The sequence below is a fragment of the Heterocephalus glaber genome, unplaced genomic scaffold (genome assembly GCF_053883595.1).
Source record: "Heterocephalus glaber isolate CG9 unplaced genomic scaffold, H.glaber_assembly_v1.0 deba00001497, whole genome shotgun sequence".
In the NCBI taxonomy this organism is placed as follows: Eukaryota; Metazoa; Chordata; class Mammalia; order Rodentia; family Bathyergidae; genus Heterocephalus; species Heterocephalus glaber.
This window is the reverse complement of record NW_028258320.1, coordinates 24,879,973-24,906,322: the sequence shown is the minus strand read 5'-3', so window position 1 is coordinate 24,906,322 and position 26,350 is coordinate 24,879,973. Positions and strand designations below refer to the sequence as shown.

The following is a 26,350-nucleotide window of genomic DNA, read 5'->3' as shown; positions in this document are numbered from 1 at the left end:
ATCTCTGCGTGATGTCAGCGGAATCCTGAGCCGGATCCTGCGCCCCGACTGGAGCAGGGCGGCCGGCCTCTTGCCATCCGGGCAGAGACAGGGCGGTACCCGCGGGGGGTGGCAGCCCCGGGGCCGCTGCGCCCGCGCCACTCTCCGCCCTGGACGCCGCTCGTCCGGGAGCGGGGGTGCGGCAAGGGTGCGGCGGGGGGCGGGAGGCAGAGAGCCCGGCTCAGCCTGATTTACGGCTCTGCTGAAAACCGCTTGACTACCGCAGCTTCAGCCTCGGTGGCCGCGGCAGCAGCTGCAAGACAGCAACAAGTCGGGTAAGTGGCAGCCCTGGGCATCTGCGCCCGCGGCCCGGCCCGGGCTGGGGAGGGAATCTTGGCCTAAGCAGCACCGCGGGGACTTGGGGGGAGCGGCCCTCCTGCGGGAACTCGTCTGCGCACCATTCCTCTGTGCGCCCGCGGGCTGGCGGCAGCGGGCGGGGGCAGGGAGAGTCGGGACCCCAGAGGCGAGTGGGGTCATCAGTACCCTGCCTGGCGCTGGCGGAGTAAATCGGAGCTTTTCCGCCAACCCTTTGCACTGAGGTTTCCGCTGGGCCCATAAAAGCCTGCGTGCTCCGGAGTGCCTGGTTACCTGTCTCCCTATCCAGAGATGTCACCCGGTTCCCATAGCCCCTCCAGAATTTCCACTTCCCTTTTCTCCACCTCTTGCCAGCGTCAGCGTCCTGGGCCCTCAGCTGCCCCAGGGTTTGCATCCCATCCCCAGAAAGCCAGCAGTAAACATCCCAGTACAGCACAGGAAAAGGTTCCCTTCTCCGGGGCCACATGCTTATTAACCCGAAAGCTTTGCTCCTACTGACTGGGGATCATTTGCACTTTGGCTTTTGGAGAGGTTGAGAACCTGATAAGGACACTTCACCGTTAGACCCATCTAGGCTCCGTCCTTGAGGCGCCCAATGCTTGTTGCCATTAGATTAAGTAGAAGCTGTTTCTGGAGGGAATAGATATGCACGGCTTGCAGAATTAGATTGTAATAAGTCATCTGTTGCTAGGGTGAAGGTAATAGATTCCTACAAGGAAACAAGAACTTCCTGTTACTAAAGGAGTTATCCTGATACCTGTCTGGTTCAAAATTGGCCATCTCTATAGCTTGTCAAGTTAAAAGAGAATCTGCGACAAGGCAGAACACCGTAATATAATAAAATCTTGGCCATAGTCCTGCTTATATTAAATGATATTTAATTCATTGAGTCCCCACATTTCAGTAAGGTTAGAGAACGGGACCATTATTGTTATGATTATATGTTGATTTATTTCATCATGCCAATAATGAACATTAAAGGCAAAAATATCAGATTAAAAATTTTTCAGCTGATGATGTGCTCTTTGCTACTATGCTTAGCTTGAGTAATTTTTCCTACACTTCAGGAAAGATCAATGAACCTGGTCTCTTAGGAGCTATTTTGACAATTCATGTGGATTTTTATATGTATGTAGGCCACGGTTGTACATGTCGTATGTATACCAAATTCAGAAGGCCAAGAGACTTGAGTTTCACTTCTGGATCTGCTTCAACTTGGCCTTGGATTCATTACTTCCTTGTTCCAATTTTCTCATCTGCAAAGAAGGAGTGATACCCACCTTTTTTCTTTCTTTCTTTCTTTCTTTCCTTTCTTTCTTTTCTTTCTTTTCTTTCTTTCTTTCTTTCTTTCTTTTTCTCCCCCTCCTCCTCCTCCTCCTCCTCCTCCTCCCCCTTCTTCCTCTTCTTCCTCTTCTTTTTTTTCTTTTGGCCTAGGTAGGGGCTGGTAAACTTTTTCTGTAGAGACAGTAATAAATAGTTTTTGCTTTGCAGGCCACAGTCGCTGTCTCAGCTCTAGTACTTAGCTCTGACATTTGTGCAAAGTCAGCAGATGACACAGAAAGGAAAGGATGTAGCTGGATTTTGTCTATGATCTGTAGGTTTTAATTTCAATATAAAATCCAACATAAAATATATGCAAATGCTGTTTTAAGCCAGAAAGCTGCCACCCTTATAGACATAAGCAGTAATCATTTAGGTAGCATTTTTTTTTTAAACAGACATGTAAACTGCCCATTTTCTCCCTCACAGGACTTTTAGAGTAATGCAACAGAAGGCTTTTGAGGAAAGCAGATATCCTTGGCAGGAATCCTTTGAGAATGTTGCTGTGTGCCTGCCATTCCGCTGCCCAAGGTGTGGAGACCATACCAGATTTAGAAGCTTGTCATCTTTGAGGGCCCATCTGGAATTCAGTCACAGCTATGAAGAAAGAACCCTCTTGACAAAATGCAGCCTCTTTCCATCTCTCAAAGACACAGACCTCATCCCTTCCTCAGAACTTCTGAAACAGGGAAAATTGCAGAGCCACGGCCATGTGGTCAGACAGAAACCAAGCTATGTTAACTTGTATAGCATTTCTCATGAACACTCCAAAGACCAGAAGCCATTTGAGGTGGTGGCAGAGAGGCCTGTGTCCTATGTGCAGACCTACACTGCCATGGACATACGTGCAGACTCGCTGGATGGGCCACGGTCAAGGCCTGGACTTCCCACCTCCGACACCAAAGCTGCTTTTGAGGCACATATCAGAGAAAAATTTAATCGGATGGTTGAAGCTGTGGATAGGACCATCGAGAAGAGAATTGATAAACTCACCAAAGAGTTGGCCCAGAAAACTGCAGAACTGTTGGAAGTTCGGGCAGCTTTTGTGCAGCTGACTCAGAAAAAGCAAGAAGTTCAGAGACGAGAGCGAGCCCTGAACAGACAGGTGGACGTGGCTGTGGAAATGATCGCTGCACTGAGGCAGCGCCTGACAGAGTCAGAAGAGGAGCTTCTTAGGAAAGAAGAGTAAGTAGTCCTGAACCAGGCTAGGCATATTGCTGTAGTAACCCCTGCCCCAAGTTAGGGAAATGTCAAGCAAGGTTTGGTTTTTGTGATTTGCAGATGCTTTGGCTGCATTTCTCCTTAACATAGTTGAACCAGAAGGCACAAGGCTTTGATATTATTTATCTTCTCTAGGTATGGTCAACAGTCTAGCAACACTGAAGTCAAAATATCTTAACTCCTTGTTATTTTGGAAATTGTAGACAACATATAATGTTTTTAGTGAGAAGAGTTCCCATGGTGAGATCCACGGTGTACAAACTTGAATTGGATGGGAAGGCAGGAAGTGTGTCCTGGGAAAGTCCGTCCTCCGGACTATCTCTATCTTATATAGTAGTCAAGAACATGAGCTGTTATCTTATTCAAGTATTCAAATATGCTCCAGATACAAATAATTTTGGCTTATTGGCCACTTGCAATTATCTGACCATATTAATGAAATGTCAATAGTTGAGAATCCATTTCATTATAATTTGTATTTGGAAGGACGCATTAGGAAACTGTGATAAAACTGTACTGCTGTGATTTGAGAATTTTCCTAAGGTCTTGACTGCTTACAAAGATTTGGCACTATTTTCACAAGTCATAGGTGATCATAGTAGCTATTATTTGAAAAATCCTTGTACTGTACTTGGAGAAGTGTTTCCTTATCAATAAGTATATATTTAACTCAAACTGGGAAAGTATACAGAACAATTCAGTGTATTTCCCAAATTCAGAATGTCAGATTTCATTTCAAATGGAGGCTCAGAGTACACAGAATCAAAGGAATAAAATTTGATAGAGTAAAATATCCCAGAAAGTAGGATTCCAGATTATTTGAGTGCCATTATAGAAAGTGATTTAATTTCATCCTTTTTGCCCTCTGGCACTTTTCTATCTTGTATTTTCTTTTAAAATATAGTAATTAAAACTTCTTGAGAAACCTTATATTAGTAGCGAGCCTATGCCACGTGTGCTGCAGTAGGCTGTTTGTATCATTGAAAGCTCTACAAGGTTCGCCATCACTGCCCTATATATTAAATCTTTACATGCTTTCATTAGATATTTATATCCTACTTTGGAGCCTAGACATTTCTGTTTATACTAGACATTTCTTAAAATTATGTAGTTAGGATGAATTTGAGTCAGCTACTGCTTCCTTGCCCCCTCAGGGAAATTATTTCTAATGAAAGAAAGCTTTTTTTTGTTTGACTTTTGGTGCTTGTTGCTGGGATGTTAGTGTTTTGACCTAGGTGAGCATGGCCCAGGCATGAGCACCCAAGTGACCCATGCTGCAGGGTTGGGAAAATGGAAGATGGCTTGCTCTGTGTATAGAGAAAAGTTTAGAATTAACTTTGTAATATTTATGCTTGACTCAAGAATAGTGAGTTTAGAAGGCCAGCAAATTAGTGTCTTACATTTATTTATTTTCATGTTTATTTTATTTATAACATTTATGTATATATTTTTACAGTACTGGCAGCTGAACCAGGGCCTTTGCTCTGAGCTATATCACCAGCCCTTTAAAAATTTTTATTATTTTTGTTTGTTTGTTTATCTTGCAGTACTGGAGATTGAACACAGTGCTGGACACTGAAGTACATTTCCAGCTTTAAAAAAAAAATTGTATTGTGACAGGTTCTTGCTAAATTTTCCAGGCTGGATTGAATTTGCTATCCTTCTCCCTCTTCCACTCAGTATTTGTTAATTATACAGGTAATGATGAGTGTAACATTTGGAGTGGTAGCTGCCTGCAGTGTGGGAAGACAAGGCAATTGAGGGCAGGCATGGTTAGATGTAGGTTACTGTCAAGGATCAAAGATTTGTTTGGGGTGGTGGATTTACAAGTGCTTTTTAAAAATTAAAATAGATTTAAAGTGGCCCATGCATGGACCAATAATGATATTGTGTTATGGTTTATCCAAGATTATCTATCACCTGAGTACTAAATGAAAAACATACTTATAAAAACTGTTTAACAAGATAGATTTTTACATGTTAAAAATATTCCTCTTCTTTTAGCAAACTCCACTGTGTTCTCAGGAGACACTACTGTTAAGTTTAGTAATTATCCTTCTAGAACTTTCCTGTATGCATACAGCCACGTATAATTGGTACACACAGAATTGGTACTGTGTTTTCCCAAATATAATCATGACACATACTATTCTACCACTTATACTTGGAATTCTTTTTAGGGATTTTTTTATTTTTTTTTTGGTACCGGGGATCAAACTCGGGTCCTTGAGTTTGCTCAGCAGGCAGCGAAACCACTGAGCTAAATCCCTGGCCCTGGAATTCTTTTTAATGTACTGTTTCTCAGGCATCTTTTGGGCACCAAACACAGAATTATTCCATTTCTTTTGAAAATTCCATGGTACTTCATGGTATGGATGCATTATAATTGATTTAACCAGTTTACTATTGATGAATACATAGTTTTGATCATTTTCCCAGTACAAAAATAGTGCTTCAGTTAATTTTTTTGTACATCTTTGTTTACATCTTTGGGCATACCTAATAGTAAATTACATGTTTGTTTATTTGTTTTTGGTGCTAGAGATCCAACCCAGGGCCTCGTGCATGCCAAGCACGCACTTTCCATCACTGAGCTACACTCCCAACCCAAGTTGATTTTTAGTATGCAATTTTTGGACCAATAGAAAAAAAAAATAATGGTATTTATTATTTTTTTAAAGCACTTGGGCTATTACCAAGTATTCATTTATTAAAAGCCTTCATTGTCTGTTTCTGATTCAAATAATCACTCTCTGCATATAAAATGGGACTGAAAGAGTCTTGTTTTCTAGGAAGGACACTGGAGCTCTTGGTCTGGGAGGGTGATGGTGGACAGCACCCTCAGTGTCTGCAGTGCCTGGCCTGGCCCCTCCTCCCCTGCCAGTTGAATGGGGGTGCACAGCCAGCTGCCCATCTGCCACCCTCTGGATACCAGGTTGATTTGACTGGACCTGCCTGGCTAGCCCCTTTCTCTTCTTACTACTGTCTCATAGGGCTGTGTCTTCCATAAGCAGGAGGCCTTTCAAATAAAGAAGGCCTGTTTGGCCAAGGAACATACCAGAAGCTGGACCCCCTTGCTAAATACCTCTGGGTTCATTTATATTATTGCCCCATTTGAGATTGACTTAAACTTGGTGACCCATTTGAAACACAGATAGAAGTAGTTTAAAAAGATGCAGATACCTAGTATGTAGCATTCACATAAGACTCTCTTGCCTATGAACTTTCCCCTCAAGTTTAAACGTTCTTTCAAACTGAAATAAAAGACTACAGGAAGGACTGCATCTGCACCGAGGCCTGATATATATTAAATCAACTTGGTTTATATAGTCATATACATATATTCTATGACTGAGGAGCCTGTTTGAATTGGCAATATTTTGTACTTTGGTACCATTGAGTCTCCTTGTACCTACATAGAGAGGTATCTGTAGATTTTGGAGTGCAAATCCCAGAAAAACCTTGCTCCTTGTCATTACAAAGCCAGTGTAACATTAAAAGTCCTACTGAAACAGGTATTTACTTATTGATGAGGAGTCAGAGCTGTTGTGTAGCACTGTCCATAATCAGGTAAATCAATTCTGGCCACCTTACAGTAAGATATCCTTAACAGGAAAGCTTGGGCTTAGATGGTAGCTGAGTTAATCTCTTAGGGTTTGGAGGAATTGAGGGTAAGAACAGTATTCCCAAATTTACTTACACATTGTGCCAGTAGGGCTGGAAAGTGCCAATGGAGCAACTGTGTTGTACCCAGCACTGTGCTGGGGAGGGGTTAAGGGGACATAAAATCCTTGGTATTTTCTCCTAAGGCTCTTATACTCTGTGTAGTAAGAATAAATTATAGCCATGCACCATGCCTATGTCCAAACGCAGGGTAGTTTTAAGATGTGTTAAAGGAAAGCCCCAGCTTCAGTTGATAACACTCAAGAGATCAGTATTTCTATGTGGAGAGGCCACACCGGGGCAGTAAGGAAGAAGAATAAAATTTTCAAACATGGCTGGAAGACTGACATTGAAGGAGCAGCTGGGCTCTCTTGAGATAGCTTGAGTGTACTGTGTAATCTCTGATTTTAGAACTGGCAGGTACCCTCTATCTTTCAGGATGGCACATTCGTTCACAGATGTAGGAAATAAGGTCGAGAGCAATGGAATGACTTGCCCACAGACAAAGATTTAGTAGCAAAGCTGAAACTGCAACCCCATTTCCCTGTCTCTGCTGAGTGCTTTTCCCATTAGTTCACTATGACCTAGCCAGACTTCTGAAAATGTGATATTTGCTCAAAGCATCAAGACTTATGTAATATCAAATGTGGCCCATTTTGGAAGTGGCTTGCTTCGTTGCTATTTTGAGAAGGCTGCAACGGTGACGTCATTTATTTTTCTGCTGTGATTAAAGAAAATGTGAGCTGGCAGCAAAGGTGTTGGAAGAAGGGAGATGAAATGGTGGCATCAGAAGCATGGTCATGCTATTCAGCTTCTGGAACAGCCATCCCAGGGCTTTTAATTTCCCAAATGGCTTTTAACTTGACTCTCCAGATGTTCTCAGTCAGGGTGGGGCTTAGTCACCACCAGCCTTTGATTGCTGTGAGGGGCCTCTTTGTGATTCCATCTCTCATTTCCATCCTACTGCTTTTTGAGCTACGAAAGATAGAATCTATTTCCCTCTCCCTGCACCATTTGCCCTGTTCCCAGCCAGGAGCCCTACAGAAGACACAGACATACTGAAAGCCTGCTGAGTGCCAGGTTCTTTCCTAAGTTCTGCTCAGATAGTGGTAAAGCAAATGAAGTTCCTGCCTTCATGGAGCTTATAGAGTACAGGGGAAAACAACATTCAAACAGATTATCAGAGTAGACAAAAGTCATAAAGCTGTAGCTTGAGACAGCGATGTCCATTTAGGTTTCTAGGCAGAGCTGGGTGTGGAATTCGGCCTTTACAAAGCAATACTGACCTGGTAACTTGCTTTGCACAACTAAACGCTTTACCATTTACTTAAGTCATTCTCAGTTTTTGATTACCTAAAGCTGTGAGTAGGCAACCTGGTGTCCAAACTGGTATGTAGCATGAAGTGGGCCAAGAAACATCATGTCAGATGTAGAGCTCATCAGGGCACAGAGGGGCCTGGTGGCTCGTGGTGTTAACTCATTTCAGTACTTGGGGTCCTCTCTTTCCATGCTGTGTTCCTTGCAGATTTATAGATTATTGTAGTATAAACCAGACATCAAACATGTTTTCTTAGCGACGTCATGTGGTAAAATTTGGAAATACAAGAAAATACGTCTTTCCTCTTTTCCCCCCTCCGTCCAAGGAACTTTGAATGTAATGTTGATCTATTCAGAACCAGTAAGAATAAATTGATTTTCTCATTAGGGTTTTTAAAAAAATAATTCTTAATGAGGAGCATATTTTATTGTTCAAAGAAGCTAAAGAGCAAAGATGAGGCAGAGATGGATGGAGCGTGGTTCTAGTGCAGAGTGGGGTCTGCGTGGCTCCTGGAGAGCCCAGCAGCCTTCTCAGCCTTCAAGTGTGCAGTTTGGCCCCTGATGCATGCAAGAAGCTGACTCTTGCTTTATGGCTGACTTTAGAGCCTGTCTGAGGTGCTCTGTGATCAATAGCTAGAGTATTTTTAGCTGGAGATATTTTTATTTCATATACCTCTGAAGGGGCTCATAAATCAGTAATGTAAAATGAAATTTAAATAACTTGCTAGAGCTCTGCCTTTGGGAGAAGCCCATGTTAAAGTGTTTAAGAAAAGAAGAGAGGCACCAAGTTTAGATCAGAGGTACCTACCTGCAGGTTACTTGCTGGCTTTATGCCCCAGTACTTGTCTAGTAAAAAAAAAAGAAACCTAAAGTTATCTTTTTGTTGGTTAATGATGTTCAACTAGAGGTGTAGTTATGCACATTTCATGAGTCCAGCAGAAATTTGTTGACCTGTATTGTGGGCTGGCCTAGTGTTAGGTGCTGTGTGCCCTAAGGAAGGAGCAGGAGTCTGTGAACTCGCTGATTTTATAATCAAATGAGGTAAATGACACAACTTCTCTGGTCTGTGAGAGAACTCAGCAGACTGTCTCATCTGGATTTGAGAGTGTGCAGGTATGTTACTACCAGGACACCCTGAGTTCAGAGGAATCATTAAAGTGGGTACTAGGGAAGGGCAGGAAGAGACCTTGGGGAGCAATACGTCCAAAATAAGAGCCTGGCTGGGTACAGGAATGAAGGGAGTTCAAATAGACATCAGATGTGGTGTATGGATGGCAGATTTTAATACTTGGTGGGATTGGCACCATGTCCCTCATTAACGATGCACAGCTGCCTGCCTATGCAAAATCAAGAGTGTGCTCCATGGGGCATGAATGCACATTTCTGTCAGTCTGTGGGTGCTTCTAGATGTGTTGTTCATATGATAGAGTGTTTTTGATTTTTTTGGAATTAACTTGTCTTTAATTCACCTTAAAAGAAGTAATTGAGAGGATTCCATCTGTGAAAAATGAAATATCTGTGTTTCAGACCTTATGTAAATAAATGCGTGCATGAGTGAATGTTTTTTCAAACTAACGCTCTGACTATGAAGAGCTTTTTCCCTCAGTGAACCCTTTCTACCTTAATGCTTTCTAAATGCTTGTGAATCCCTAGATACTGTCAGATTTCCAGGTGTGGAAATTAGTTTGCACAATAATGAACTTCAAGGTCAGTTTCTTATATACTATGCTGGGTTTTTTTTTTTCCTTTAGAGTCAAATATTCCTTTAAATGACCACATTTGCCATATAATCTTGGATATAATATTTAGCCTTTTTGTTTCTGTACTTGAATAAGAAGTCAAAGATGGGGCCAGAAGTGGCTTTGAAGTAGTTAAAGTTAATTTCCCCAAAGCTGTTCTGTCCCCACACCCGGACTGAATTTCACTCAGGTATGCCCTTATCTTCTCATCTGGCTGGCTAGCTTCACACTGTCCTCTGAGTCAGAGGGGTGAGAGCCTAAAGTAAAACCACACAAGTCCTTTATAGCTCTGATAGCATCTTATTTTCCTTAGTCACATTCAGCAATTCTTTGTAATTACATATTTTGTTGTTTGCTGCTTTTAATGTCTCCCTCTGCCATTACATCTTAACATAAATAACATGTTTTTATGAAAACAACTATTTTCCCCAAAACAATTTAGGAAAAAAGAGTGGTGGTGTTTACAGTTTTCCCAGTATTTTTAATATGTGGATTTATGGGAAGCATTTTGACCTTAGTAGTTCTATATTGAGTCTGGTCAGATTCATTTTTCTCTCTGAATAGACAACAAAGGTCTGGTCTCACACAGATGGCACAGGTCTAGTCTTAGTAAGAAAAGGACAGGGTAGGCCGGGAATTTTGCTCAGTGCCACCACGCCTGCCTTGCAAGTGCAAGGTCCTGAGTTCGATCCCTGGTACCACAAAAAAAGAAAAGAAAAGAAAAGGACAGGGCATTTGACTATCCTTTTCTAGTGATAGTGGATGTTCTGTTTTGGCACTATGCCCAAATGTGAGAATTGATTGTTTCTTAAAGATTAACTTCAGTGTGGGTTCTGAAACCATATAATGAACATTTTGTTCTTTTAGGGTGAAAAATATTGGTCTATATTAACACTTCGAATGGTCCTTTTACTGTTTGGAGTATAATTATTAGAAAGATTATAAATGCAATGAACTTTTTTTTCCATTCAGAAAATTCCCCAGATTCCTTGGGGAAATAAAGAGGTAGTTCTGGATATCCTTCATCCAAATGAACAGGATGTGAAAGGAGGGATCTGAGATATGTATACTTGCTTTTCCACAATTAGTCACTCAGTTTGGTGCTGTTTTAATCTAGTAAGTGTACCTTATACATTCTCAGTACGATGAGCTTACGCAGCCCTTGTGCATTTAACTTCTCTTTAAAAACACAATCATACTGAACCATCAGGTTTATTTTAATGGTCTTTTTCCCCCTTCTAGTTGGTGTAATACATTCACAAACTGAAATTAGGTTAGCATTAGTGCCAGGTTGTTTGAAAAATGCAAAGGTTATTAACTTCTTAGCTTCAGGCCACAAGATAATTGAATGAAGGAGGTTAGAAAAAGATCCTTCTCTTCTACAGTGCGGTGAAACACTCCATAATCAGCTAGAACATTAATATTCATTTTTTTAAAGTCTTATGTGTAATCAGCAGCAAAATATTCTGTGATTTAAAAATACAACCACAATCATTAGCAGTGTTGCATTCAGATTTGTTCTCTTGCTTTTGTGGTATTAACCCTGTGAGATTAGTCTTTCAGATCCTGTGTTCTCATATGCTAGACTATAGCCAGAGAGCTTGAGCACAGTAAATATGCACAGAAAAAAAAAGACTCATTTCTTTGTCCTTTGTAAACATTAATTACAAAAAATTTTTGTTGAATTTGTGCAAAGCATTGTATTGAGTCTGGGATTAAGAATAGAGAAAAAGGCCTTTACCCAATTGGATCCTCCAAAAGGTCAGTTTTCCTATTTCCCAGAAGTATGAAATATCTCTGTAATATGATAAATATAGTAAATATTATAATCCAGAATGAATTGAAAAAATGACTGTCCTTTTGTTTGTTTCCCCAATGCGTACAATCTGGAGACTGTTTCACAATTAAGGGTACCTTAAATATCACCCAGGAAATCTCTTTAATGAGCTTGTCTTCAAGTGAATTGAAGCCTTAATGTTGGAAAGAGAATGTGTAGCAGCCATTTTCCTGGGTTGTATTTCCAGTGGCATTTGAGTTGTAATAATTCTCCATCCATAGGATCTAAACCACAACCAGGACCCACGAAAGGGCTGTGCACACCACCTGGATAGGCCCTCCACTCTTGCTGTTAGTTAAGGTTTGTGGCTTATCTAGGAAATAGATCAAAGCAAATGACAGTAGAGTTTGGAAATTGGCTTGTGTCCATGGCCTGAATGACTAGGTCCTTGGAAAGCACACATCTGTTGACAGGTCACATGGAAACATCTGGAAATAAACTTGACAGTTAATGATGAAAGAAAACTTTTCCAAAAGGACTTTTCTGTCTCTTTTGTGGATAAATTTCTTAGCTACTAAAAGGTAATTGGATTATTATAGATTAGGGTTTATATTTGATTTTGAATAGGAAAACAGAAGAAAGAGGAGTGGTATCATAAGTATGTCTTTGAATGAGTCATTGGTACAGCAGATCTGTTCTCTATTTTTATAAATATATACTTTCTATGCTTTTTTTTTTTAGAAATCTGTGCCTCTGTAGGAAGTGTTGGTACTTTCAGTACTGTTGAGTGTGAGTTACTGTATTTGTGAGAGAAAAGTTACAATTGATTATAAAGTGGCCAGTTATAAATTGACCAGTAGTACAGAATAAAGAATCTGGAAGCTACCGCTGTCTATCTTGAAGATCTTATATAGAGGTGATTTCTTGAACCAGACTCACCAGAAATTTTTTTCTCCAGAACTGATAGAGCTTAGTGGGAATTAAAGGTCAAGTGGAGGTTGAGAAGGTGCTGACTTCTAGAACAATGTGTTGGACTGTCTAGAGCAACTAAATGAGGTTAGATACACAAAAACTAGAGTTCATTAATTTAAATTCAAAGAGGCTGTTGGGATAGTGATCAGAATCTTTAGAATCTTAACTGTGTAAATTGAATGTGGCCAGAACAATGCGAGGTCACTTGAAGGTTGAGAGAAATTTTGAAGACACCTAATGAAAATACTATTTCCAACAGGTATAAAACTGTGGAACTGAATAGCTCAGTAGGGATGGAAGAACATGCAAAGGGCATGACTAAAAGGCTGGTTGTGATTTCTTTGAAAGAAGTAAGGTGATGAGAACTGTGATAATGCACATCTTTTGGTAGTGTTGATTACCTGATGGTTCATTACCTGGAAAAGAGAGTGTAGAGAAGAAGAATTAAGAGGGGAGGGTAAGGTAAGGAAAGGAAAACTGTGTGTCTGTGGTCATAAACAGATGCTCCTGCCAAAACGTTAGTGATGGCGACCTTAAAATAATAAAATTTTAGCTCTTTCCTTTATATTGTTAATGTGTCATATGAACCTTTTATAAAGAGCTTATATATTTTGTAAATCAGAAAAATGTTACTTTCATACTTGCATTAAAAATAAATGGAAAATATAAAATGGCATTAAATTAGAAATTTTCTGGATTTTTGGCTCTATAACAAATAAGGAGATAAAAGATTGAAGAATTTTCATGGCTCTTAAGGGGAGGACAGCTTGCCCATTGCATCTCCTATGCCAGGGCTACGATAGCTTTCCCAATGGACTTCAGGTTGGCCCCAAGGTGCCTGTTTGCACTGTTTCATATATAGCTCAAAAATACACTGCTGGACAAGGTGACTCATTTTTTGCACTGCTCGATGTGACCTTGCCTGTATACCTGCCTTCACTGCAGACTTTTCTTCCTAACAGCCAGATTTTAAAAATCTAAGTCAAAACTTATCTTCAAAATCATCCAGTGGTTTGCCATCTCATTTTAAATGAAAACTGGAATTCTCACAGTGGTCTGTGAGGCCTGACCTAGCTCCATTCCCCAAGCAGACCTCATATCTCATATCCACCTCCAAGTCCCAGATCTGTCTCCTTTGCTTTTCTCGGCTATCTGCCTGGCTTATTCCTTAGGACTTCCTTCAAGCCTCTGTTCAGATGTTTCTCCACCCAGTGGGTGATCCCTCACTTTGCTTTCTAAAATATTACCCATCACTGCCCTTCCTCTTCACTTTGTGTTCTTGTACCCAGTTTCAGTGTTCTTCACTCTTCACATATGCGTTTATTTATGTATTTTATGACTAGCAATTTTTACCAAAATGTAATCTCTACATGAAATCTCCTTCAACATTGCCCACTGCTTAGCCCTCTAGGACATAGCATGGGGCACCATCAGTGCATAACTCCTGTCTCTTTTCTCCATTTCATGTTCTGACATTTTTGCCTTGTAGAGAAGTTGTTACATTCAACCATTTCCTGGAAGCAGCAGCTGAGAAGGAGGTTCAAGGGAAAGCTCGACTCCAGGACTTCATTGAGAATCTGTTGCAACGGGTAGAACTGGCAGAAAAGCAGCTCGAGTACTATCAAAGCCAGCAGGCCTCTGGCTTCAGCCGTGACACCAGCGAGCATGTGGTGAGTCGCACCCAGCCAGCCTCAGAGCATGAGGTCCTGTGGATGTAGAAAGGGAGCTGGGTGACCAACAGAGGCTCCCTAGTCATCATGAAAAAGCTCTTCCTGGGCCATGCCTGTGCTGCACAAGAGATGCCCAAGCACCTGGGACCTGAAGCTAAGCCCTAGATGTCCTTTCCCATTCTTCACCTTCCTCCTCCATGCCATGCAGAATTGGTAGAAATATTTTTATATTTGTTAAATGATGGAGTTTTAAGTAATTATTCTATCATGGATATTTGAGTAGATTAGAAGTTATCTTGTTTTGAAACTCTTTTAAAAGAGTCTCATGGAGACTTTGGCCCTTCTCAGTAAAGCAAGATCCATCCAAATACAGTATAGTTTTCCTTAATAGGGCCTGTTGATGCTATTCAACAGTGTCAACAGGTGAAACATTTTTTAAGTAAAAATTCAAAAACACAGAAACAATCACTGATGATAGGTGTGTGATAGATTTCTGAATACCATTTTACATACAAAGTTATGTGCTTACAAAACCCCAGAGCCAATCCTGACATGATGACACATGCCTATAATCCCAGCACTCTGGGAGGCTGACACAGGAGGATCTCAAGTTGAGCTCAGGCTGGGAAACTTAGTGACTTAGTGAGACTCTGTCTCAAAATAAAAAATAAAAATGGCTGGGGGTGTAACTCAGTGCAAAAGCCAATCCTCAGTACTGACAAGAAAAAACAAACCAGAGCCTAGAGGAGAACTTTGGATGTGAATAAAGATCCAGATTCTCATAAGTGGCTTGATTGAGACTTCTTGGTCTCTTGGGAGGGTGGGTGCAGGCACAAAGGACAATGTTGTAGGTAAGGGGGCTGTATGAACTATCTATCTGTCTGTCTGTCTGTCTATCTATCTGTACTGGTGCATGTTGGTAGTATACAATGTTTACATTCCTAGTGAGGAGTTGGTACGTGTTTGTTATGTAATGTTATGTTATATACACGTACCAGTTCCCCACTAGGAATGTAAACACTATATATTGCAAACATGTACAAAAAAGAGACAAGGGAATCAAGAGATGGATGGAGCAGAGACAGGGAAGGGGAAACAGATAAAAAAGGAATTAACGATACAGTATGTGTGATCATATTTAATCTCTATATTTCCTTGGTGGAATAAAAACAACAAAGCCAGAGAAATGATTTTTGTGACCCCAAAGTGTTTTTCTAAAACAACATTTTCATTTTTGAACTTTATTTATATTCATCTCCTTCCCAGGAGATTTAAAAATTATTCTTTTCTCCTCTGGTGAACTATATTAAAAGGAAAAGAAAAACAGAAAAATTTATGCGAACCAAAAGATTAACAATGCTGGTTGACTAATAAAGATTAGTTTGTACTTATGGAAGTCAAGATTAAAAGCACACATGATTATATAATAAAACAAATTCAGAAAGAGGAATAAGATGACAGTGTGGATGAAAGAAGGAATGTAAGTAGACAATAGGAAGGAAAAGAGGGAGGGAGGAAGGAAAGAAATACAATCTTACATGGTGCTTAGTGTAAAACAGACTCAGCCTTAGAGCAGTACTGTGAGGCAAGTCCCAGAACTTTCTAGAACAATACTGGACTGGACGGAAGTAAATTTGTTACATATGTGAGGCTTCAGCACTGTGTTCAAAGCAGCTCATCTGTGCGACAAATCTGTTATTGTCTGGGTGGGTGCTGGCAGCCTTCTACATGTAATGTTTCCTAGGAGGAACCATCACTCCCCAACTTAATCCCTTTCTCTGTCCAGTCATCATTAGCTGTAGCTGGAGGGACACAGCCATCTCCTGACTTCTTCTACCTTTTTCTCCCTCAAGAGATTGCTGTGGCTTTAGGTCACACAGTCCAGATGTAAGGTAGAAAGTCCTGGCTTTTGGAATATTCTTACCTTCATTCTGACTAGGCAAGAGAGTTTATCTTCTGGGGCCTATGATTCGTCTGGAAAATGAAAGGATTGAATTCAGTGCTAAATTCTGATCATCCTGACTTTGATGGTTGGGAATTCTTTTTTTTAAGTATAGAAGGAGGTGGGTATGGTGGTGCATGTGTGTAATCCCTGCACTCGGGAGGCTGAGGCAGGAGGATCTCAGAGTGTGAGTCTAGCCTGGGCTACATAGTGAGACCTTGTCTCAAAAAAAAAGAAAAGTACTTGAGGTTGAACCCAGGAGTGCTCTACCATTGAGCTATATCTCCAGCTCTTTTTCATTTTTTATTTGTGCCTCTAACTTGTGATCCTTCTCCTTCAACCTTCTAAGTAGCTAGGATTATTATGGTTGAGAATTCTAAAACTGAAATGTAATATAGCATTAAAGTTTTTGTATTTAGGCTAGTAAGTCATCTAGAGCTAAGAAATGTGTGAAGTCCTCCTACCCTAAACCAAGAAGAATCTTAAAGACAGAAAAGAGTAGCGGAGAAGATGGAAGAAAAGAAGCCATTAATTCTTTCTTTTTATATATTTCTTTGCTCATTTTCCTGCTCAATTAATTTTTGCAGTTTGAAAACTGAGTGCCTTTTGAAAGACACAGCAAGACATTATTTCTCAATACACTATATCATATCATCAAAGGTTAAATAGCATCTCAGATGTGTATATTCAAAATTTTATGTGTGAATATACAACATGCATGTACACATGTATACATTCATATAACATTCATATAAATACATTCAACTATGGCCAAGAATGAATAAATATTATTAATAAGTAATACTTTCTATGTCTCAAACATAACATGATCTGCCTTCAGCTGACTTACTGTGCCTAAGGAAGAGTTGAATGAATGAATGAATGAATGAATGACTGCAGTTAAGATTGTCATGAGGCATTGAGAAGCTGGGTGTGAGTGGGGCATGACCAAGCTAGTGTCTGACTGGGATCGAAGAAACACTGCCCTGGGAAGGCCAAGAGTTCGGTGTGTGTTCTGAAAGGTTTCGGCTGACAGTTTCCTCCATTCCCATGTGTGAGGTGTGATCAACACAGTGAATGTTTAAGTTTTTAAAAAAATTATTTTAGTAAAAGACACATTGCCATCAACCCCCTTCACAATACTCCTGCTCACTTTAAACACATTCATTCCATCATTCTTGCCATTTTCTGAAAAAGTTCTCAAACTCCTCTTTCATGAATATATTTGATTGCACTGTTGTGGCTGAATTGATTCAAAATGGTTACCTTTCATGCTCATTTTGACTTTGGGGAAGAGCCAGAAGTCCCGCAGTGCCAGACTCAGGGAATAAGATGGATGAGGACACACCATGATGCTTTTATGAGCCTGCCTTTCTGGTAGATGGCACTTGGCAGCAGCAGTCACCATTTTTTTAATCACACTTTTCAAAGACACTCATGAAAAAGGACTTCAGAACTGCTTCAGAAGGTGGTAAGAGTGCTGGGATAAATGTGTTTGAAGGACAAGGAGTATTTTCAGTGGGATTAATGGCCATGTGTGGTTGACTATAATAAATTTTTAAAATTTCAACATTCACCTTATATTTTGATCACACCACCTATAATCCTCTGTGTCCTGTGTTGGACCATAGTGTACCACATATGACACAGTCTGCAGATGCTTTTAAAAGAGAAAGCTTTGAATCATGTGTTTGGTAAGCTATTTGGCTCAGCTTAGTGAAGCTATAGAGTGTCCAGAAAGCCAGGCTCCTTGTCCCTGGTCCAGCAGGCTGAGCAGACATTCCGCCAACTTTCCTTTCCCCACTCGCTGCTCACACACCTGAGCTCCCTCCTGCAAAAGAGTCAGGAAAACCAGCCCCAGCCCAGCTCCCAACCTCTCCACCTGAGCTGTGCTGCAAAAATCACACAGGTCCCTTTCATCTTCCTTCTCATCTCCACTTCACTTCCCTCCCCTTCTCCTTCCTTCTTTTTCTGATGACCCCTCCAGAGAGCTGGGCAATTACTAGATTGATTGACGAGTTGCTTCTTTCTAAAGGTGACTTCTTTTATTGCATTCTTCTGTCCTATGGAAAAATTTCCTTTCCTTCAGTCTTACTGCCTTTCCTAAAATAATGTTTTGGCATCTGTGTCTTTCCCTTTATCCCCTTGAGCATTTATGTTCTTTTTCACCTGGCTGATTTCTAAAAATATAGTATGCTTACTCAGATATTTTATCTTTATGCTCTGAAAAATGCTGTCGAATTAGATACAAAGTGACCTAATATCCCATCTGCCAAAATCACTCACAGAACTGCTTGGAGGGAAGGTCACAGAACATCTTGGATAATCTGGTTTTAAGTGTTGCATTTATTTCCTGCAGGTAACTAATTTGGGACTAGCAGCAATTCATTGAACCCATATTTATTGGGGATACAGAACTTATGTATGCAAAGAGGAAACTGCCATAAGCAAATAGACAGGGTCCCTGCTCTCAGTGAAGATGGGAACACAATAAAGATGTAAATAAATGATGACAACTTTGCATAATGGTAACAGCTACAGAGACAGAAAGTAGGATGGCACATTTGAAGGGTTCAGAGTGGGGAGCTACTTTATTCTCTTTTTTCCCCCCAGTACCAGGGATCAAACTCAGGACCTTGCACTTGGGAGGCAGGTGCAGTGCCACTGAGCTAAATCCCCCACCCAGAGGGAGCTACTTTAAATTGGGTGGTCAGGAAAAGTCTTGCTGAGAAGGCAACATTTGCATTGTGACCTGGGTAACCAATAGGAGGCAGCTCCAAGGAAAGATGGAAGAGGCAAGGAAGAGGCAGGTAACAAGCTTGGCATGGCTGAGTGGTAGGAGATGAAGTCAGAGAATTGAAAAGGATCCATCATCCAGGCCTGGCAGGATCTTTTCCTCAGCACACAGGGAAGCCACTTAGAAGGTTCTCAATGGGAAGTGATCTATGTTTTAGCATAACCACTCAGGCTGCTCTGTGGGGAATGATTGGAGGGGTGTAAGCATGGGAGATGGGGTAGAAGGTGGGTATAAGGGATGTCATCTGGCAGAGAAGTAGACAAAGTGTTGAGAAGTGATGGCTGTAGGATGTGTTCTGGGCACGGAATTGACAAGACTGGTTGGCTTTGCTGAAGGATTAGATTAGCTTAAAAGGGGAAGGAAATGCAAGGTTTTGTCTGAACAGGTAGGTAGATAGTGCTGCTATTTATACAGAGGAGAAAGAAGTTAGAAGAGAGCCAGGTGTCCAGTTCTTCCAAGCCTGTAGCAACGTGAAATACCGTGCATATATTTCAATATAGTAGGCATCCCCATCTTAAGGGTTCCATATCTATGAATTCAACCAAACTTGGATTGAAAATATTTGGAAAAAAATTGTGTACTGAAGAAAAAGTTTGTCTCTACTAAATATGTACGGACTTTTTCTTCTTATCATTATTCCCTGAACAATACAGGATAGCAACTATATACACAACATTCACATTACATTAGGTATAAGTCTCTAGAAATGACCTACGCATATGGAAGGCTGTGCATAGGTTATATGCAAATACCAGGCCACTCTATATAAGGGATTTGAGCATCTACAAATTTTGGTACCCTCAGGGGGTCCTGGAACCAGTACTCCTCAGATACCAAGTGTGTCCTGGCCACATGAGCCCAGACCCCACGGTGGCCCTTTCTGCACAATTTCTTTGTTGTTTTTTTCTTCTGTTGGTCTGCCTGCTGCTGTGACAGCACTTTGTTTAGTGAAAGCTCCACAAGGGAGGTCAGGAACTAGAGGCTGGGAATAACTTAGGTCATTTTATAATCTGAGTAGTGACATCCAGATCTGGAAATGATAATTATCAATTTAATCTGAAGGTGAAGGCGTTCAGAGTCCAGCCACAAAAGTGCATGCAGATATTTTATTGAATGAGTTATTAGGAGTGAAAAATAATCTCAATGATAGATGGCCCTGGGGTATCCGTGGGGTTAGTCTTAATATGTCCCCATTTTAAATATGATCCATTTTAGGCAGTAAACATCGTGTGCAAGTTTCCTCTCGGTTAATAGTTTGTGACCAACCACAGCTGGAGTAAATTAGCTCTAAATACAGCCTGGTCACTGAAGAAATAATGGTGCATCAGTCCAGTTTTTAAAAACATATTTCTTCAGGCCCGGGGATTTAGCTCAGTGGTGCCACACCTGCCTTGAAAGTGCAAGGTCCTGAGTTTGATCCCTGGTACCAAAAAAAACAAAGAAACAAACAAACAAACCAAAAAATGTATTTCTTCAAGCATTGATCTGCTGAGAAGCTTTTTGACTTTTTAAATTTTTGATATCTGCTGATGTAGGCTTCTTCAAAAGCTGAGAACAGGTGCCCAAAGAGGCCCCCTGGGTAAGCAGAAACTGAGACACTGATGTGATGGGTGGTTCCTGGGTGATGGACCAGTAGCAGCTTCTGACTTCCTCACTGTGAATTCAGTTTCTTAAACACACAAGAAAGATTTTTAAAATCAAAAGCAAGCCATCAAGTTAAGTAATTTTTTCTTCATTTGTTTTCTTTCAGCTTACGGATATCTCCTCGAATAGGAAACCCAAATGCTTGTATGTATACCTTTCTATACTTGGGCCATTGGATAATGTTGTTCATATTGTCTGTTTTCCTGTTGCATTTTATATATCTGTCATATAGATGGATTTGAGAGGCTTAGGTGAAAATTCACCTGCATGTGTACCTAACTGTAAAGTGTTGATGTGATTTTCAAATCTGCCAAGTCTGTTAGTATATAGCACTGTGATAATGCTAGAGTAGTCTTATCTAGAGAACTTTCTCTTATTGAGGTATATTATGAGATATATTATAGTACTATCAATGTACTATGCATACTACCTTACTTAGGTGAATTATAAGCTTTATAGTACCTATACAGTGGATTTTTCTGAGACTCCTGGTAGTGACTTCAAGAGCTGAGAGACATGGGTTTTGGTTCCATCATCTCTATAGGCCAACTATGTGTATTATTCTGGGTAGTCATTTAAATTTTCTGTGCCTCATTTTTGTCACTAGTGATAGGAGTAGTAATATCCCCTGGGAATTCAGTGCCCTGTGATCATTTCAAGGGGGTCACAGGAAATGCCAGTATCTGTGATTTGTGTTGGTGGAGCATGATCACCACTATGGCTTGGAAAAGTGATTATAGATAAGTATTTATTATTTTTTAAGCATTAAAGAAATCTTTCTTATTGCTTATCTTTCCTCTACTCCCCCTCTGTAGAAGCCGAGGGCATCCTCATTCTGTGTGTAACCACTCTGATCTCAAGGCCCATTTCCACCCAAAGGGAAGGAGCCACCTGAAGAAAGCCAAGGATGACAGAGCCAGCATGCAGCCGGCCAAGTCCATACATGAACAGGCTGAGTCCTCAAGAGAACTCTGCAGACTGCCCAAAAAAGCAGAGCTCCTGGGGCTGAGCCGGAAGGGCAATATCAGGCCCAAAATGGCTAAGAAAAAGCCAACAGCAATTGTGAACATCATCTAAAAAAGGCGGGTGGATTTGAACTCGGCCAGTTGTTCCCGGGGGCAAGAATGCTGTCCTTTTGGTCACATCTGGTAGTAGGATGTATTGAGAAAGCAGAGGGCATAACACATATAAGTGTCTTGGTTAACCAGAATTACACAAATGGGGAAGCCCAGTGAACCAGAATTTTATTATCACCTCCTTTTAAAAGCAAGAGGCAGATTACAGAAATAATTTTTTAAAAATTGAAACAATCTAATCCTAAAGCTGTAGTAAAATAAGACTTCAGCCTCGAAAATAATTGGTCTGGTCTTTAATAGTCCTGACCTCTGGGCTCCTGGGCAGTGATCATTCATCCTCATGCCCAAGGCCACACAAGGATATCAGACACCACCAGAAATGATGTCTGCTGCTGTCTAAATTGTGAGGCAAGGAAGGGGCATGGAAAGATCTAGTAAAAGCAGTGAAATAAAAATATTTTTGTTCATGTATAACCTTCCTCTCAGTTAATTTGAAAGCCTTCAAAATAAGAATTCTTTTGCCCCCTAAGTGCTCTGGTTAATCAAGATTTTACTCTCTGGGGATGCTTATGGGACTTGTTCAGTTAAAATTCAGCTTTCATTCTGACAGATTGCTTTTCAGTTTGTTTGTTTGATTCAGGTTTTTCTGTGTCCTTAGATGCAACTTTATGCAGATTTTGATGTACTGTGTTGTGTTCTTTGACTAGGTATTCTCCACCCTCCAACCTTGCTTTTAGTCTTGATAGCTGCTTCCATGGTTGTGGTCTGGGAGGACCATGAAGCCCTTTGATCAGCTCCCAGCACTGGTGCCATGGCTGAGTCCTTGGAGTGCCAGTAGATGGTGCTGTTAGGGTTTTGGAACCACCCTGTAATCACTGTACATACACCCACCGCCTCTCCTAAGGACTGCTTTCCTGGTAATATCAGCAGCTTGCTCTCTTGAATTGTAGGCATGACTTTCTCTTCATTAGCATAACTTTTCAACTGGCAGCTCACTTTGTATTTTGCTGCTTCTGTGTCCTTTAATAACTAAATATACTTTCTTACCTTTCAACCAACTATCAGGGGTCTTCACTGTACAGTGCATTCTAAAGTAATTTCTGAAACAAATAGTGCACATAGGGTTCAGAATCTGACACTGTCCTCCTTCAACTGCCTTTTGTTTCGATGAAGAAAAATCTTTTAACAATCTCACTTTAACATTTTCTTCTAGAATGAATTTTCATATATTTTTCATTACATTTAGCAGTATCATCAGGTCTCACACAAAGTTTACAAGTGCTAACATTCCTCTAGAGACAAGGTAATTTTGTCCACAAATATATATATAGAATATACATATATAGAATATACATACAAAATATATGTCAAGTATATTAATAATTTATTTTTAAATACTCATGGAGAAAGTGTATGTTTGTGGTGGGTGGTCTTAAAACTGTCGAAGTGTGTTCATGTAAATTGAATTCTCTATTTTAAAAATTAAAACTGTAACCTAATTAACATTAGTAGACTTATGTGTGTTACTGAAATAAGCATCATATTAGCAGTACAATAAATAGGTAAAAACAGTTACTTAAAATTCCAGTAAATTGAAAAGTATAACTTATCATTTTCAAATATTTTGAACTTATCATAGTGGAAATGTTGATTTTTGAGTCTTTAACTTTTGGTTTATGGAAACGGGATATTCATGTGGTGTATAGGCAGCTATCAAGTGGGTAAAAACATTGCTGTGAATATCACTGTTTAGGCTAATATTGTAAAAATTATAATGTTTATTTACTTGGATAATTAATATTCTCCAAAGATAAATTATTTATTATTATTAATCTTATACTCTTATTGCATTTTACCTTTTTCATACTAAAAAAGAAAAAAAATGAGTTATTTGCATGCTGTCTGTTCTGTAAAATATGTGCAAATGACAACTTGTTTTTAAAGATGGTATGGCTACATTTTTCTTTTCTGTTTTATTTAGAGTAACTCACATTTTTGGTGTTCATTTAACATGCCTGGAGGGCGTGGCAGCCCTCTGTGACAGTGATACCCAGTGATCTTTAGAAAGCACCGTTATGTCATAACTATTCTATGTACATTGCATAAGACAAATAGTTTCCAAATTTATTTATTATATGAAAAATGTTCTTTTTAAGTTTAAGTTCAAATTAACTTCTTACTCCCATACAAAGAAATGTGTTATATATGTTGTACTTCCTTCAAAACACAAATTTACTGTTGAAAAATGGGAGCTGACTCACTCGGAGGGAAAATTCACCTGCATGCCATGGCCTGAGACATGTGCCACATCCCACATACATTCTATTTTAAAATATTCTCCTTGTCCCCATAGGCAGTCAACCTTGGAGTCAAGGCTGGTGTTTTTTTTTTTTAAGAAATCACCGAAGTTTCTGGGAAAACATGTTCAAGGTTAAACTGAAGAATAGATCAAATTTTATTATTTGTAGGGGGAAAAAATCTTCATTTGGACTGTTCTTTCTTTTTCTTCTTCTCAAACTAAATAACAGGTTCTTCTCTACAAAGTTCAGATTGCTTAGACACTGTTTTCCAGTATTCTGCAGGGTCAGTTACTTGTATAGAAGTTGGAATATTCTCTTCCCAGAATTAAAAAAGTTTTTAGATTATAAAATATTATGGTAATAAAGCTATATTTCTGACTAATGTGTTGGTATTTCTTATTAAAATGTTTTGGGGTAGCCAAGTATTTTGCTCCATTAAAAGTGAACAAAATGGGGCCGGGGATTTAGCTCGGTGGTTCCTGCGCCAGCCTCACAAGCGCAAGGTGCCGAGTTCAATCCCTGGTACCAAAAAAAAAGTAAGTGAACAAAATGTTCATTCATGAATAAGGTTTTCATTGTATATAATCACCATGACCTTGTTCACCTATAAACTATCTCAAAAACTTAGCTTGATCATTTTTGGTTTTGTTTATTTGTTTGGTACCAGGGATCAAACTCAGGACCTGTGCTTGCCAGGCAGACGTGGCGTCACTGAGCTATATCCCTAGCCCAGGACTTGGTCAGTTTTGATCATCCTAATGCCTAAATCCTAAAGTTCTTTTTACGTATGTTCACACCAAGACATCCTCATTAAAAGCCCACTTGCAAGTTTTTTTCCCACCTTCCTCCACAACTATGAGTAATTTTCCTACATTTTTTAACTTCCTGTATTTTTTAACTTGTCAATTCTTAGCAAAAATTATGAACAGATTTCATAGTACATGTCCCAATTTAAATCTATTATCTATCTTAGTTATTCCAAAGCTCAGAGAATGATTAGGCTAGATAACAGGGACACATGTATCACTGGTTGAATCAGTGAGCCATTGGTCTTTTAAGAACCATAGAATCACAAAAATTTAGGGGACTCCTTTGTTCAGGAGCTTCTAGAGTTATTAGGACTTAGTTTACTTTTAACACTAACTTGTGTTATGGTTAATGGGCTCACCAGGTTATAGTTTTGGAGAGGTAATGTGGCATTTCTGATTATCTCTGGACATGAGAAATAAATCCCAATATCTTGATTTTGCTTAGTCTGGATCCTTGAAAATGAATTCCAGATATAGCGTGCATACATGATCCTAAACAGAAGCCTGGAGAAGTTTCAAATATGAAATGATAGGAAGCTTTAAAGTTGGATTCCTTTTTGTGAAATTAAGGTAGTGGATTTTTTTAAACCCATGCTCTGTACCAGTAAAATGGACGCACCTGAAATTTTCATTTGAACTCTAGCCCTAGGATAAATCGACACAGTTATTATTTCAGGACAGACAAACATTTTTCCCAGTAGAGGAGCTTCTTCTATAGGCAAGCTGTGTTGTGCCTACCCTCTAATGGGGACATTGATAAATTTTGCCAATGTAGTGATGGATGCCTAGAATAGTTAAGGGAGGACTTTTGTAGCAATCCTATGAGGAGAGATGAATGCTGTCCTCAAATATCTGAAGTATTATCACATGGAAAAATACTTGCTTTGTGTGGCTCCAAAAGACATTGCCAAAGTCAATAAGAATAAGTTGTAAAGAAGCAAGAAAAATTTCCAAGTGCAACACCTTGTTAGTAAGTTCCCCATTTCTAATTTACTCTGTGGTAGGTGATTCGACATTGTGTAGAGAATTGGACTGGTTTCTTCTAAGAACATTGGTAGCCCTGGAATTCCATGGTTATATTATACTAATACCAATGCAAATATTGGTCACATAGAACTTAGTATTGATGTGGCAAATTTATTTTAGAGATTTTATTTCTTGAGCTTTGAGCCTTGTAAAGTTTTCTGTAACACATATCCCCATTTATCCTCCTAGAATCCTTCTGAGGCAGGTAGGTGTGAGGAGGTATAATTTTCTACTTATAGCAGGTGGAAAAACAGCAGTTGGATAAATGGGAGCTGTACATCAGGCACTATTAACCCTAGCTTGATGCTCCTCTTGGAGTGGAAGTGTTTTACCATGCTGGGTGTGGTTTTAGTGTTTCCAGAGGAGATACATTCTTGTTCTAACATAGCATCTGCATACAAGCCAACCATTTCATCTGGTGTTGAGTGGAATCAATAGCAATCATTTTCAACACTGGAGAGAAATTGGCAATGGTGGATCTAGGGAGAAATATGTGTGGTGTGTCAGGCTCTAATATCCTGCTTTCCTCAAGGATTTCCTGGGTAGTTTGATTGTATTTCCATTTTTGCCTTTCTTGTGAAAATACTCAAAAAGGTGATTTTATCGCTTTTTACAATGAAAGTAGGTTTATGAGGTTTGAAAATTTCTTAAGCCCAAGGAGCCAGCATGAGAGAACCAGAGTGAGAAGGAAAACACTGTCCTCTTGAATCTCATCCAGTGCTC

General features: G+C 39.9%; 1 protein-coding gene across 1 annotated transcript; it reads left to right on the top strand.

Annotated features, from left to right (window-relative positions):
* Znf365 (zinc finger protein 365) lies at positions 1 to 24,170 on the top strand. Its single transcript, XM_004858261.3, has 5 exons — positions 1 to 314; positions 2,104 to 2,859; positions 13,853 to 14,033; positions 20,523 to 20,560; positions 21,232 to 24,170. Exons 2-5 carry the CDS (start codon positions 2,117 to 2,119, stop codon positions 21,491 to 21,493), a joined length of 1,224 nt encoding a protein of 407 aa, XP_004858318.1. The 5' UTR covers positions 1 to 314; positions 2,104 to 2,116; the 3' UTR covers positions 21,494 to 24,170.
* Positions 24,171 to 26,350: the final 2,180 nt, after the last annotated feature.